Here is a 15,403-nt window from a genome sequence, read left to right on the forward strand (position 1 = left end):
GATACTGACAACTGTAGACCAGAACATCCCACAAGAGATACAGGTTATGAGATGCTCTGCCCCAGTCATTTTTTGAGAACTAAATGTTTACTTGCTGCCTAATAAATCCCACCCACTAACAGATGCCATGATAAAGAGATCATCAGTGTTATCGTGGGGGTTACGTTCTGTAAACCCTCACGAGTAACAAAACATAGCGATATTTTGACTCTCCTTTGGATGGTTCCTTTTTGAAGGAGAGTTGTACATGTATTGTAAACATAACAAAAATTGTGAATTACTTGTCATAAATGTATTATTTACAATTTTAAATTAATAATACAATAATAAAATAGTTTTTCAAACATTTTTATGTAATTTATTAGTACAAACTTTCAAAGCCACTCGCAGCTTTTTCTGCAAACTATCAGATTTTTCAGCGAGTTACTCTCAGTCCGGTTGTCGCGATTTATCGAAGTCTCAAGTATCGACGTTCCACTGTGTGTATATATATATATCCTTATTATGAATTATGTAATTGTTTCAAATTTAAAAGTGTGAGACCATGTTTGGAAGGTCATAGGATCAAATCCCAGCTGGACCTCTGAGCAAATGCCTGGACCTTCAACTTTTTTCAGATAAAACTGCTCAGACCAGATAGACAGATAGACTATATTGACAAAAAATATTGGGACACCTGCCTTTTCCAGGCATAATGTAATTCTTTCTCAAACTGTTAACACAAAGTTGGGAGCACACTGGATGTCTTTGGATGGTGTAACATTAAACATTGCCTTCACTTGAACTTAAGTTTGTTCCAGCATGTCAATTCATTCCCCTTTGCACAAAACCAGCTGCATGAAGAAATGCTTAACATGGGTTGGAGTGGAAGATCTTCAGCTTAACCCTAATAAACACCTCTGACATGAACTGGAAAACAGACTATCACCATTATGGCTATATTTTCACTTCAACATCTGGTAGAACATCTTCCAGAAGAGTGGAGGTTACTATAATTGCAAACGGGGACTAAATGTAAAATAGGATGTTCAAAGAAATATACATCGGATGTCCAGGTGTCCACAAACCTATGTCCAATTTGCATAAATGAGATTGTAACAAGGAAAAGATAATAAAGAGCTTCTCTAAACATCATGAATATTTTTTTTTACCGTTATGAACCATTCGAAGACCCAACGCTTAAAAAAACATTTTATTTACATCGACAGCATGTACTGTATGAACTACAATCTCTGGTATTAATAAATGTGTGTTTTTGTTTCAATAGTTAACTCTCAATTAAGCATATGGCAAGAATATCATCGACCGAGCCGCATGTGTCAATGTTGGACTTTGACACGTTGCTGTTTAAACAGTCCGTATAGAAATCTTCTTCTGGAGAAGCAAGTCAAACAAAAAGAAAAACAGAGAGGGAGATACCAGGATTCTTCAATTCTTCTTATAGAAATCTAAAATGAGTTACCAAGAACAAACAAATCACCACAACAAAACATAACCAAGAAGAAAAAAAAATCAGCTTAATGCCATAGATACACGGTGAGAGTCACGTATGTCACGGTGGTTTAGACTCGGGAGTCGACAATGCTGGTCATGTGAGGTGATCACTGGACCAGGTTGATGAAAGTCACTCGTCGCTCTTTTTAATTGAATGGACAAAGTATAGTTCTTTACTGTACACAATGACTGAAAGTCCTATTTGAGCCAAAAGAAAAACAAATTGACGTCAACGCAGTGGGTTTCTCTTTCGTTTCATCATCATACATGAATCCTTATAAACCCTGCAGTGAATTCAGACTCCGATAGAACTAAGAGTAAAAGCCATGAACAAACAGGTACAGTATATACCGTAAATAAGTGTGGGACTCAATATATATATAGTACACATGAGAAAATTCAGGATGTCTTTATCGCTTTTCTGAGCAGTCGATTCCAGTTGAAAACGAATAGAATGAATAACTTCAAATCAAGATCCTGTAACCTGCTTTATTCAATTTATTTTTTTTTGCTTTGTATGAAGGTAGACTCTTGAAATATTCTTGGATCGTTTGTTTTTACAGTTAAATACGAAAAAAAAAAAAAAAAAAAAAATCCTCCAATCTGGCAAAGTGAAGACCTCGTCTTTAATCTCTTTTTTATCAGTTCTTCGTGGTCGCGCTTCGAAGTTATTTGATAATGAAATGGACATTTAAATATGCTGTGAATATTTTAAAGAAACACACTCATACATTATATCGGCAAAAGTATTTGGACACCCGACTTTTCCAGACATATGTAATTCAAAGTTGGAGATACAATTGCTGTGGATGTCTTTTGATATGGAAGCATGAACTAGGAGACCAAACCCGTTCCAGCATAATGATGCACTAAGCCAGCTCCATGAAGATATTGTGTATGTGGGTTGGAGTGGAAGATCTCCTGTTGAGCTCTGAACTCAACCCTATTGAACAATGAATGTGAACGCTTACTGCACCTCAGACCCTTTTTTACTGCACCTTACATATGTACCTGACTTTACTAACATCCTCACATTTCCTTAAAATCTTGTGCACAATCTTCCCAGAAGAGTGGATTTTTTATTTTTATTGAAATAACAAGAAGTAAATGTGGAATTGGATGCTTTCAAAAAGCACATACTTATAATCCTATGATCAGGTGTCCACAGACTTTTGTCCATACAGTAAATTATAAATCGATTCATATCATTACCATTTTGGCTCTGATGAGCAGCAGAGCATCGGGACGAGCAAATTGAAAATGCTGTTAATTGAATAGCAATTCATATTGTTTTTTTTTTAAATTGATAGAAATAAAATGCACACATACACACCAAACACAAACTACGAGAAACTCCTTTCTCATAACATGTACTATAACAGCACTGGGAATAATAGTGGAAGATTCTTTTTTTTTTTTTTTTTTTTTTTAGATGATAGATTTGTTTTTCATTTGATCTGACCACCCACTGGATTTCCAACAACGTGACCTAGAACGAAACGATGAAAAGCAAGTTTAGGTTGAGATGGTTGAAAAATGGCCTGAAATTGAATTTCCAAAAGCCTACGGAGGGTCAATTAAATGGATCCAGATATCAAAGCCGTACCTGTAACCCATTTTGAAGAGGCGATGATTCAGCGCTTTATCCGATAATTACTCATCTTTCTACCTGTATACACTCATCTCAGACCATTGTATTGTATTCTTTTGCGCCGCTGCGCGATATGCAGTATGATTGCATGGTGGGAAATAGAAGCGATTGATTTTGTCTTCTCAGAAATTTTGCACTTCCACCAGATTACGTTATTTACAGTCTTCAGTGGCCATCTTTTGTGTTTATTTCTTTAAAATGTAAAAAAAAGATAATGTGAAATGCTGCAAGCATGCCCACAGATACAACGGATATGCTGTTATTATGAACGGACTGTAATAGCTCATGGTTTTTTCGCAGGAGGCTGCCGAAAGCATGTCGATTTGCTACCTTGAATTCACAAGGGCATTGTTTTTCAGCAGACCATTCATCCATTAAATCCCAAATTTCAAAAATTAGGAGGAGGAAAATGATATGAACGCTTTTTTTTTCTTGTTTTTTTCAGCCACTAGACACTTTTTTTTTTTTTTTAAATAAATAATCTTTGCTTGTAAACACATTTGTTGAAATAATACATACATCCTCAGTGACATATCCATCTTCATCGAGACGACGCGTCTGCCACCGAAGCCAATCGCACTGTTTGTACAGATCTACGTTTTCCTGCTCGAAAGCGAGACAACTCAAATTTGCGTCTCTTGCACGTTGTCTTTCGAGCTGGCTTGGATTAGTAAAGGTTCATGCGCAGAACTGTGCAGCGAGCCAAGGGTTGAGGCATGGTTGTAAGCGCTCTTGTAGGCGTTGTAATGGTTGTAGTGCTCGTGCTCCAGCGGAGGAAGACTGAGACTCTCCAAAGCTGGAACCGCTGTCAGTTCGTCGTCCACCGTAATGAGCTCCATTGTGCGAGCCGGCCCGTTGTGATCTTGCTGGTGGTGCTGCTTTCTCATCTTGTAGAATATGATGAGCATGACGGCGGCCATGAGCGTGATGGCCACGAAGCAGCCGATGATGATCTTGGTGGTCTTCATGACCTCCTCCAAACCGTTGAGAGCTCCCTCATCGACGTCTGTCACAGGGATGGTGTAGGCTTTCTCAGTGGAAATAGGGGTCGCCCTGGTAGTCGAGGATGCCACCCAGCCAAAGGAAGGCTGTTCAGGGGTCCTGCTCAGGCCATCGATCGGAGACTCGATGGTCTCCACAGTGACCGTGGTGAAGTAACTTACACCACTGTTGTCTATGGAGGTTACATTGAGGACTGCCGAAGCCGAAATGTTTCCCAGCATGTTGCTGACCATGCAGGTGTAGTTCCCGGTGTCGTGCGATGTGACACTCGTGAAGTTCAGCGTTCCATCGTTTTGCACAATGACACGGGCCTGGTATGCCCCATGTGTCATAACGGAGCCATTTGGTGTTAGCCAACTGACCGAGGTCAGAGAATTCGTCCGACATTTGAGCTCCACTGCGATTCCCTCTGTAACATTGAGGTCTGCAGGGGGCTCAACAATGACCGGTGCATAACACTGAAAGTAGCTCTGGTCCAGCTCGCCTATGTAGCGCCCCTTGAGGCTTGCGGGAGAGTTACAGCGAGCGCAGCAGCTGGTGTTTGTCGGCACGGTTTCCCTTAGCCACCAGCTTAACCACAGAATGTCACAGTTGCAGTTCCAGGGATTGTGGTGAAGGTGTACCCGCTGCAAATGTCGCAACGGAGTGAAAAGGTCATGGGGCACAAATGTGAGGTTATTGTGAGCCAGGTTCAGCTCACTTAATGACTGAAGGTCATCAAACGAGTTCCTTTCAATTGTTTGGATCTGGGAATGCATCATCCACAGCTTCTGGAGGTGGATAAGACCCTTGAACGAACCAGGTTGGATCACCGTCAGCTGATTCCCTGACATCTCTAGCTCGTCCAAGCGAACTAAGGGCCTAATGTTGGGGACCTCCTTGAGGTTACACATTCCCATGTTCAGGTAGCGCAAGTTGCTTAAGCCCTCGAATGCTCCATCTGAAATATAGGAGAGACGCTTGAGCTCCCCCAAGTCCAGCCTTCTTAAGGACGGTAAACGGTTGAAAGCATAAGAAGGGATGCTCTCAATTGGGTTATTCCTAAGCCAGAGCTCTTTGAGCTTGGAGAGATACTCAAAAGCTCCATTTGGGATGGTTGTGAGGCGATTGTCAAAGAGCTCTAGGGTGTTAAGGCTGGTCAGCCCATTGAAAGCGCCAATTTCGATGTTGCGGATGTGATTTTTGCTCAGCTGGAGGATCTCTAGGTGCCGTAGGTGCTTGAAACTGTCCACCTTGATGACCTGGATAAGATTGTCCTGAAGGTTCAGGTAGCGCGTGTTGGTCGAGATTCCATCAGGGACTTCTCTGAGTCCTCTGCGTGTGCAGATGACCTTGCTAAATTGGTTGCTGCAGGAACACACAGAGGGACACGTCTGGGCTCTTACTAATCCCGCCACGGCGAGCAACTGCAGAGCCAAGAGCAGGAGGAATAAGGGGTCAAACCAAGCCCCTTTCCATCTAGGACCTCTCATCATCTGGTGCTGATGGTAAGAGGTCATCTTGTTCAACATTCATAATTTATCTTCTGACGGGTCCATCTCTTCAAATGAAGCAGCCTGGAAAAGAGAAAAATAGTTATTTATTAATGATGCTATGATGGATGTTGTAATGATTTCCATATTATATTCGATCAATCAGAATGCCTTATTAATCTGCAGTACCACTTCTGTAAAAACCCTTAGAATGAACAGTGGATTTTCCTTATAAATGAAAGAATCCTCGACGGACATTATTTTCAAAGAGTGCATCCTGTTTTAATTATAAACCCATTTTACATTTACATATACATTTACGCCATTTGGTGAGGTTCCCACTTGAGTCTGGTTCCTCTCGAGGTTTCTTCGTTATTCCATCTCTTTCTTTGCTCATTAGGGCCAAACTTACAATTATGAGGAACAATTCCATGCATTCTTTATTACCGCATCATCTGTGCAAAGATGCTTTGAGACATTGTCCATTGTTAAAAGCGCCATACAAATAAAAATAAAGCGAATTGAGGGGCAGCTGGGTGTGGCTGGGATTTAAACTCATGACCTTCGGATCCAAAGTCCAACGTCCTCTTTAAACCCCATATATTTTGTCATTTTAATCCAAATGTGATGCACTTTTAGGGCTCAACAATAATAAGAATCATAGTCCAGATTTACAAAATTCCCTTGAAATTTTTGGACGTATAATTCTCAGCTCTGTGTATGTATAATGCGAAATATTGAATAAAAATACTCCTCGAAATAATGTTTCCTTTGTGCTTTTTATCTTCTCTGGTACATAACATCAAGACATTTTATTGCTGTCAGTGGGAAAGTATTTGTGTAGTCTTTCGGTCTGCATGCAAGAAATAATCAACATATGGAAATCTTGAAACAACAGACTGCCAGATAAGTGGAAGAAGCATTCAAGCCCCTGAGGATTGTGCTCCACTTCTGGGTTTCTCTATACAGGATGCTACTGGCCTAAAGCACCATTCAAACCTACTAGAAAATGTGCCAGTCAGTATTGGAGTAGAGAAGAAATGTTTTTTCAGTGTTCTCATGAAAAAAAAACAACAAAAAAAAACCCCAATGTGATTATTATCTGTCGCGTTTTTAAGTATGTGCTAACATCGCTCAAAATTATACCGATAGAGTGTGTTCGAGTGTGAATATGAGTGAAGAACAAGAGACAGAGACAAACGGGCGGGAGGAAAATGAGCGCGGGATGGATGAAAACACTGAGAGGTGGAACGCTGGTCAACAAGCCAAGCTCACTCGTCAGGAATTAATATTATTATATAAAGCGTGCATGTGGTTCTTCCCCAAACAACACATTTGAGGCACACAATTGTGCAGGACGTCTTCGGATGCTGTTGCATGAAATTTTCCCTTCAATTGAACTTGGAGATCCAAACCTGTTCCAGCATGACAATGCCTCGGGGAGCAACGCCAGATCCATGAAGAAATGCTTTAAATGCGTTGGGGTGGATCTCCTGCTATACAGATCCAAACTTATTGAACCCCTTTGAGATGAATTGGAATCCTGACTGAACCCCAGGCCTCCTCACCTCAACAACAGCAGCACCTGAATTTACTAACACTCTTGTGTCTAAATGAGCTCAAATCCCCACAAAATCTAGTGCAACATCCTCCCAGAAGAGTGGAGCTCAGCAAATTGGGACTAAATGTGAAATGGGATGTTAAAAAAAAAAGGACATACCAAACTTATCAGAGCTTAGTTGGGGAGATATTGAAATCAAAGCTTGTGAGTTTGAATCCCAGGGCCCCTGAGCAAGGCCCCTAACCACGTAACTGCTCATATGTATAAAAGAGATCAATGTAAGTCACTTTGGATAAAGGGGTCTGCCAAATATAATATAAATATAATATTTTGGTCATGTGTCCACAAACTTTTACAAATAGTCAATCTTTAGGTAATTCATGTTCGAATGTCGATCACGTTTTCTTGCATCTCTGTTTAAGATACGACAGATGTGCGTGTGATCTGAGCGAGTGCGAAAACTCCAAAATGTGACTGAATTAGCGCGCAAAGACGTCTATGATTAATCTCTGCATTCAGCAGCGAGCGTTAGTTAGCAGCGGCATAATTGACACAGTGCTGTGAGACGCTGTGAGGTCTTCCAGGGGACATACTCTTAATGGGATGCGCGATGTAATCAGGCCACATCCTAGCAGGAGCTCGTGTACGTAAACCAAAAATAACAGAGAAATCATTAAAAAATAAATAAAAAGCGTTCTCAGACGTATTGACTGACTGCAAAAAAAATGTAAGACGAAAAATCTACATTCAAATCTCACACGTGTTTGAGACTGGAAACAAAATTGGACTAATAGTCCATAAATAGAGATCAGTGCGCACCAAGCTTCCCGACTACCCACACAAGCCTAATATAGACCGTGGGAGACATCTCCTGCTGTTCCTTCTTATATGTATCTCAAGGAAAGCTAACAAAGATCGATCCAAAGAACACCACTGCATCGCTTATGTAACGTAACAACTCATTTTTCCAAGAACTAGGTCACACTTTTTGATTTGCCACCCTAACACCAGGACTATTAGGACTACAATTTGATGTCAATGTTGAGTACAATGCAATCATTATTCAACTAACATCCTAAACTGTTTTTGTTTTTTTATGCTGTCAGACTTTTGTCATTAATTACACAACAATGCAACCGTTCTCCATTATGCACTCCATTCAACAAAATCATTTCAAATAGTTCCTATTTAAGTTTTCATTTCTCAGTTGGTTTATAGTCTAGGTAGTAAAAACCAAACGTGTCCCCACAGCCTCCTCAGCACTAAAAAAATCAAAAAATAAAAATAATTAAAGGACGAGCGTTAAAAATCAGTTCCAGCTGAAAAACTTTAGCCAAGGGAAAAACAAATAAAGAAGGGCCTGGAGTATTTTAAAGCAATAAAATAAACCGTCTAATCAAATGCTTTTGGTAGATCAAACCCTCAAACTCATACAAATATATGTATATATATATATATATATATATATATATATATATATATATATATATATATATATATATATATATATATATATATATATATATGCATATATATTATATATGGTTCAGCATATACATGAAGGCGACTTAATTGCTCTACAGTTGCAGATTAATCATCATTCATAATAAATCACAGAATGAAACATTGCTTTTTAAATAATTTCTTAACTACAACAAAAGTGTTAATCAGTCAACAATGGCTAGCGTAGGTGCAGAAGAACTTGAAAAGCCTCCCACATCTTTCAAATTGCACGTATATGAACATTTCCTTGCTGTAGCTTTTCTTGTAATAAATAGAAACCAAGTTATATTTGTCTTCTCCACTGTTTTTTTTGCTGATCTGAAAAATGATCTGAGCCGTGACTCGAAAACTGTTATGTGATATATATAAAAGGGATGCGCATTTCAATAACCGAGGCAGATGTGCATCTCGTTGCAAAGCCGACTACACGATACATTAAAGATACATATGAAACAGATACTGATGTGATGTTCGAATCAACACGATGCGATTCAATGCAATAGGATGCGTTGGAATAAATATGATGCTATGCAATCATGAAAAAAAATAGACGTTCTTTTCCTGTTCTGTCTCCAGGAAGATGCAGCTCTACCTCTGCCATGTTAATCTGTATTCTATGTGACTCTCAGGACACGCCTCGGTCTCCATCAGCATCATATTCACGTAACAGCAGAGGTGCTGAGAGAACGTACTCGAGAAACGAGGAAAAATCAATCTACATATCAAATATTGGTCACAAATGATTGTACAATTTCCAAAGAATGAAAGTAAAGCGCATCTACTAACAATTATATTTTATTTTTATAATTTTACAAATATTTTTTATTTTTAACATAAATAAGCCGCACCTGTCTATAAGTCTACACTAATGTACTTTACACAGGCTTTAACGAAAGACACGTTACACACGTGTAATATGTTGCGCTTCCTTTAGGAGCATAGCGGTATTTTGGGAATAGTATGCCAGAACCGAGCTCTCCCTTCACCCAGACTCAACGCGTTACAACGTCTTGTATCTAAACAGTAGCCATTGTTTTTCTCCCGATGCCGTGCAGCTCAGAACACAGGTGAGGTGCGTTTTTTCGTTTCCGTTCGGAAATTTCATTGGTCTAATGTTATGGGGTTCAGTTTTTTGGCTTGAAGTTTGTGAAACCGGGAAAAACCAAAGAAAAAAGCATAAATTAGCCGCTTCGTTGTTTAAGACGTGGGGTTCAAAATGTGTGAAAAAAGTAGCGGCTTATAGTCCGAAAAATACGGTATATATATATATATATATAAAATATGGCCATGCCATGACTTTCTCCAAGGACCTGCTGTCTGCTTGAGAAGTCAGACTGGTTCATTCATTCATTCAATTACCCAAGAATGTCTGACAGTAAAAAGCCCTATTGATCTGCAGGAGTGGCTGCAGAGGACAGCATCTCTGATAGAATGACTATAACGCTATATCAATCATCCACCATATTTTACTTCACAATCGATGCCTGACATGGTCTTTCCAACGCACTTTTGGACATTAGAAAGTGTCATTTTGAAAGAAAAGAAAAAAAGTCAACAAGAGTGGACACACATGCAGAAACCTTCACTGTATGGACCTCAGGGCTGCTAATAAACATCAATCAGCTTTTCATGCATTATACATACGTCAGATGTACGGTGTGTTTCGACACGTTCCATCCTATTCTGTCGATAAATCCATCATTTGTAAATTGATGCTTCATTCATAAAAATATTGGAAAATTAACCAGGCGGATTTCGTTTTTTTTAATATTAGTTTCTGTAGAGGACACAAAAGAACAATTTGCGACCACAGCATGCAATATAATTAAACCTTAACAAGGTGCTGAATTCAAGGTCATAGCTAATGTCACCACATGTAAACATGTACATTACTCAAAATCTAGTGAACGATTAGCATTCGAACACAATCTTACCTCTAAACAAATGGCGTTTATTTTCTTACCTACTCACTTATTGATTACCGGAGACGGTCGTTTACTGTTCTCACACTTAGGCGTTATTTTGTGCTCATTTTATTTCTCCCACTTTCAGACGAACGCTACGAAAAATTAAGTGAGACACACGGAGCAGAATCTCATAAGCCGATATTACTTTAACTAAATCACTCAGTCGCGGTTTTGGAAGGCGCTCAGCTTTTCAGCTTCATTTGCCCTACGACTGGGAAAAAAAAGGACAAACACCACACAAAAGCAAGTTCTCAGGAGACGTCGTGTTTGGACGGGACTGATGGCTTACACAGAGGTTTGGCTGACAGGCTGGCTGCCAAGGTCTTTACTTAAATTGGGAGAGTGAGCGATGTCTCAAACGAGAGGCAAGGCAACTCTCAGTAGAATTGTAAGCACAGTCTTAGCACTTTGCCTCGAGTAGATCGCGTGCGAAAAGCTGTAAAAAGGCGGATTAGTAGCGAATTGCAGTACCTACGTACACATGAATAACCACGATTGTCCCTATTACACGTGTTTAGCCTGATTCCTTTTCCTAATGCGTCATTATCCGGAGGAAAAAAAGGTTTCATTTCAATGAAAGGAATTTGTGAATGGTGTTTAATTACAATCTCTTCTGATGGTCGAGTCGTTTCGTTCCGATTTCATTTCAGCGGAATATTATGCACCGAATAAGGGGACGAACGTCACGTGATCATGTCACTCAATGCTCGGGATTGAGTACCTGTTTGCTGCAACACGTAAAAATCAATACTTTACTTGCCTTTTCGAAGAGCTCTCAATGAAAGTTGTTTATTCAGAGAAAAATAGGTACGACTCTTTAGACATACTGCGCTTTCCACAATCCTCTGGAGCCCTGATCGTGCAGGTCCGGTCGGACTGCTGCTCGGCAGACTGTTTCAGCACGAAGCCCATGAATCCCTCTGAGCCTGGGGCCAGGTATAATCCGTATAATCATTAAATTGTGGTAAAATAACTTGTGCTACCTCCATTATCATAATGACACATAAATAATCAGGCAAAAATGGCCACAATCAGGCGTTGGGTTTTTTTTTCCCTCCCCTCCCCGGCCTTTTAGAATTGGTCATGTCAGGCGGTGTGGGTGGATTAGTCTGCAGGGAATGCCAGTTTCACGCTCTTAATGTCGCTGCTGATTACATCCTAATGCTCGGTCTTCTCAACATGCCGGAACCGTAGTTAACAGAGTTCTGCAGAGCCTCAGGTGAGTGTGTAACAAGAACGCAGGACACGCTCGGTGTCAACACAAATGCGAGACAGTCCCAATCCATGGGCCAGCAAGATGTGAAGTCCAATTATGAAGCACACATTCCGAAAACACATCAACAATTCATTCAAATAAAAATCATTCATACACATTGCTGATTGGTGACAATACCAAGAACAATGAAATGAACATACAAGTATCCCAAATATGCAAATCCCATTCCACATTTGGGCCTCATATTCCCCTAGGATAATTTCCTCTTTAGTAGGAAGATGATTCACCAGACTTTGGAGGGTGCTTGTGGAACATTATCTATAAGGGGTATGAAAAAAGAAACTAGAGTTAGCGCAGTGTCAGTGTTTTGCACATGCATGAAAAGCGATATGTATTCTTTAACGTTTATGTCCAGCTTCAAACATTTCTCTTAAAAGGAGAAAATCCTGACAATTCCACTTATCAAAGGAGTGAATAAATGAATAAAGGATGGAGGGAATGAAGACATTTGTTAAAGTCTGCTAAAATATTAGCACGGTTAAGTTTAGAACAGTAATCTTTATAAAATTTATTATTAAATGTGAAACACACACAAATGGGGTCTAATGAATGTAAACTATTTATTAATTTTTTTTCTAATCTAATCTAATCTAATCTAATTTCATCTAATTTATTAAATCAATTTAATTTGTTCCAATTTAATTGATTGCTCAATTTAATCAAAATAAAAAGAGTATTTTATTTTTAAATATTATAAAATATAATTTTTTATATTATTTAACCAGGCATTATATTAAAAATTGTTTTCAAAATGTAAAAGTATATGCTCACAAATATGAATAATAATAAACTACATTAATAAAAAAATATATATATGTATATATTTGCTTTTTGTTGTAATTTTTTTTATTTTTTTTTTATTTTCCGATTTGCTCTTCTGATTTCGGTTTGATTTTTACTTCACATTAAAATCTTTCTTCCTCCAGGTTCCTCAAATTATTCTGATACCTGATTGCACCCTGATTCTTAAGTGTAAGATTGATTATTTACTGTTTCTGCTGCAGCCACCGAGAGAACAATACTTTACATTTATGTCTTGCTAGTATCCACTGTAATTTAGCTCTTAATCATATTCTGACTGCATGTTTATTGAATCTCTCTCTCTCTCATCTTCATTAGCTCAGCTTCTGCGCGTGGAGTGGCTCTCGGCATGGAAATAAAATACAAAGCGTGTACATCTTTTGTAATAAATTGCCTCTTTAGTTGATTCGATTAAGCAAATAAAGTTAGTAGCGCTCGCAGAAAGTACGCTTAATGAATATAGTCGACTGCGTTTAATAACCGGAATACGCCAAAGAAGGCAAGAAGACAATTTATGTCCTAACGCACGTGTATTTGATGACAACGTGACATCATTAAGATCCCATTGCTGATTGGTGCGAGTGGTGCATTCGGCAGGAGCGTATCGGGTCGAAGCGAAACAAATGAACTCCGATGAAATCACTTTTATGCACAGTGAATAAATCATCGGAAGGACTTGCTGAGTGGCAGGTTTACAGACGGAGAATGGCTTTCGATATAGACATCAGTCAGTGAATCATGACACTGTGCAACATGCAGAGATCTTCTACAGGAGCTGCTCAGTCAAGCGCGGGTGTAAGATGTGGAACAGGCAGCTGTGCCACTGCATTCGCCATGTGCTCGACTCAGATTCAGGCACATACCGCTGGGAGAAATACAGGAGCTATGCATGAGGGTAATTTATTGCCCATGGCTTGGTGCGCCCCCATGTTTTAGAACCGCGTGAAACCCTTGTTAGTGAAAATACCGGTTTCACTTTTAAACCTGTCAGGAACCCGGGCCAAAACTGCAGCCCACAGCACTGCAGGTGAGGATCAAAAGTGGATTAGTGAGCAATCAATCACCGCTATGTCCAGGACATCCAGAGGTGCAGCTGTAATACCATTGGAAACAAAATCAAACGTACGCCAATTTAAAACTGGTAAACACAGCCGCCCGATAAATGAACGCCAGCCCTCGCAGATGTGCATCGGAATTTCCGTCAGGTTTTTCTCCACTTCTGAGGCGTGAGACCCCATCAGATTTGCGGCTTGTGTAATGCTATTAGTCATCTCCACAACAATGGACCTTAACACCATTGTAGCTGATAATCTGTCCATGGGGAAGTGTTCATGTGCTGCTCTTCTACCACATCCCACAGAGAAAATCTATAACATAATGGGGAAAGAGCTTGAGGAGGAATACAATTACTAGACAAAAAGCTCTTCAGTCGCTGCTTTGGCAGCCGCTCTTCCTCCCTGGAAATACACAACTCAAAAAAAAAGGCAATCTTGTTCGCTCTTATTGTCGACTACCGGAATTTTTAGCAAGGCGATCTCATCCTCTGTTATTTCGCCGCGCGAGTTGACACAAAAGAGCTAAAAAACATTATTCCGCACCACAACAAATCACTTCATCCGAGCAAAGCGACAACAACCAGGCATGTATTGTTAAAAACAGCTTCTCTTTGTTTTTGTTTTCCCCCCTCTCCCTACGGAAATGGTCAGGAAGCTGAAAACCAATCAAATCTAATCTAATCTAATGGGGGCGAGATAGGCTCTTCATCAAGAAGATCTGAGTAAAGAGTGATCTCACCCCCTTCGGTTCAGTTTGCCGTCTGTACGGAGTATGAAAGGGCAGAATGCTGACTGGGCAAAAACACAACAGGCCTAAAACTCACCCCCTACTGTACTAAATAGTGCACTCTACTGGATCTGAAGCAAATTTCAAGCACATCTAAAAACTTTAAAACTGAAGTAAAACTAAATGAAAGATGTATGTACCCGTACTTTACAACACAGTGAAATGTTCCTTCGCATATCCTAGTTTGGGGTTAGAGCACAGGATCAGGGTTAAGGGCCTTGCTCAAGGGCCCCGCGCAAGACAGCTTGGCGATACTGGAGCTTGAACCCCCAACCTTCAGATCAGTAACCCAGAGCCTTAACAACTGAGCTACCACTTCCCAAATTGCACATATGCCAGCTTGTTAGGATGTTGAGGTCAGTGAACAGGATTAGCCATAGCAAAGTGCCCCTGGAGCACCGAGGTTTAAATGCTTTGCTCAAGGGAGGGGGTTGAACCCCTGACCTTCCAATCAGTAACCCAGAGCCTCAACCACTAAACCACCACAGCACTGAAATGATGTCTTGAACAATTCGAAGGCTACGTAATCGTATAGCAAAGCGTAACCATTCTCTGCGTGCTTTATACGGCATGCAGGGAATCCTTCCCGTTTATGAGCGCTTTATCTCTGCAGGCGTTCTTACAGCATGCCGAGACAACCCATTCATAAATGTTTATCCGTGATCGTCGCTTTCATTACATCTGATTTCGTTCTCGATCCTTACAGAATGACTGCGAGCTAGAAAGGATCTGGATCTTAGCGACAGGGGCTGCACATATGCTTTCGGTCTCCTCAAACATGTTTAGTAACCCTCTGGTTAAAATGGCGAGCGACATCTCAGAGGAGATCCAGCC

The 15,403-nt window shown here is 40.0% G+C and overlaps 1 protein-coding gene across 3 annotated transcripts in view; it reads right to left on the reverse strand.

The window, feature by feature from the left end:
- Window positions 1-1,191: 1,191 nt before the first annotated feature.
- Window positions 1,192-15,403, reverse strand: part of lrrc4cb (leucine rich repeat containing 4C, genome duplicate b) — a 53,373-nt gene continuing 39,161 nt past the window's right edge. For all 3 annotated transcript variants that reach the window (XM_046839985.1, XM_046839983.1, XM_046839984.1), the window contains exon 2: window positions 1,192-5,703. In XM_046839985.1, the coding sequence (XP_046695941.1) occupies window positions 3,769-5,658 (1,890 nt within the window). In that variant the 5' untranslated portion in view covers window positions 5,659-5,703 and the 3' untranslated portion in view covers window positions 1,192-3,768. The remainder of the gene's footprint in view (window positions 5,704-15,403) is intronic.

Source organism: Silurus meridionalis, chromosome 26 (assembly GCF_014805685.1).
Source record: "Silurus meridionalis isolate SWU-2019-XX chromosome 26, ASM1480568v1, whole genome shotgun sequence".
Taxonomy (NCBI): domain Eukaryota; kingdom Metazoa; phylum Chordata; class Actinopteri; order Siluriformes; family Siluridae; genus Silurus; species Silurus meridionalis.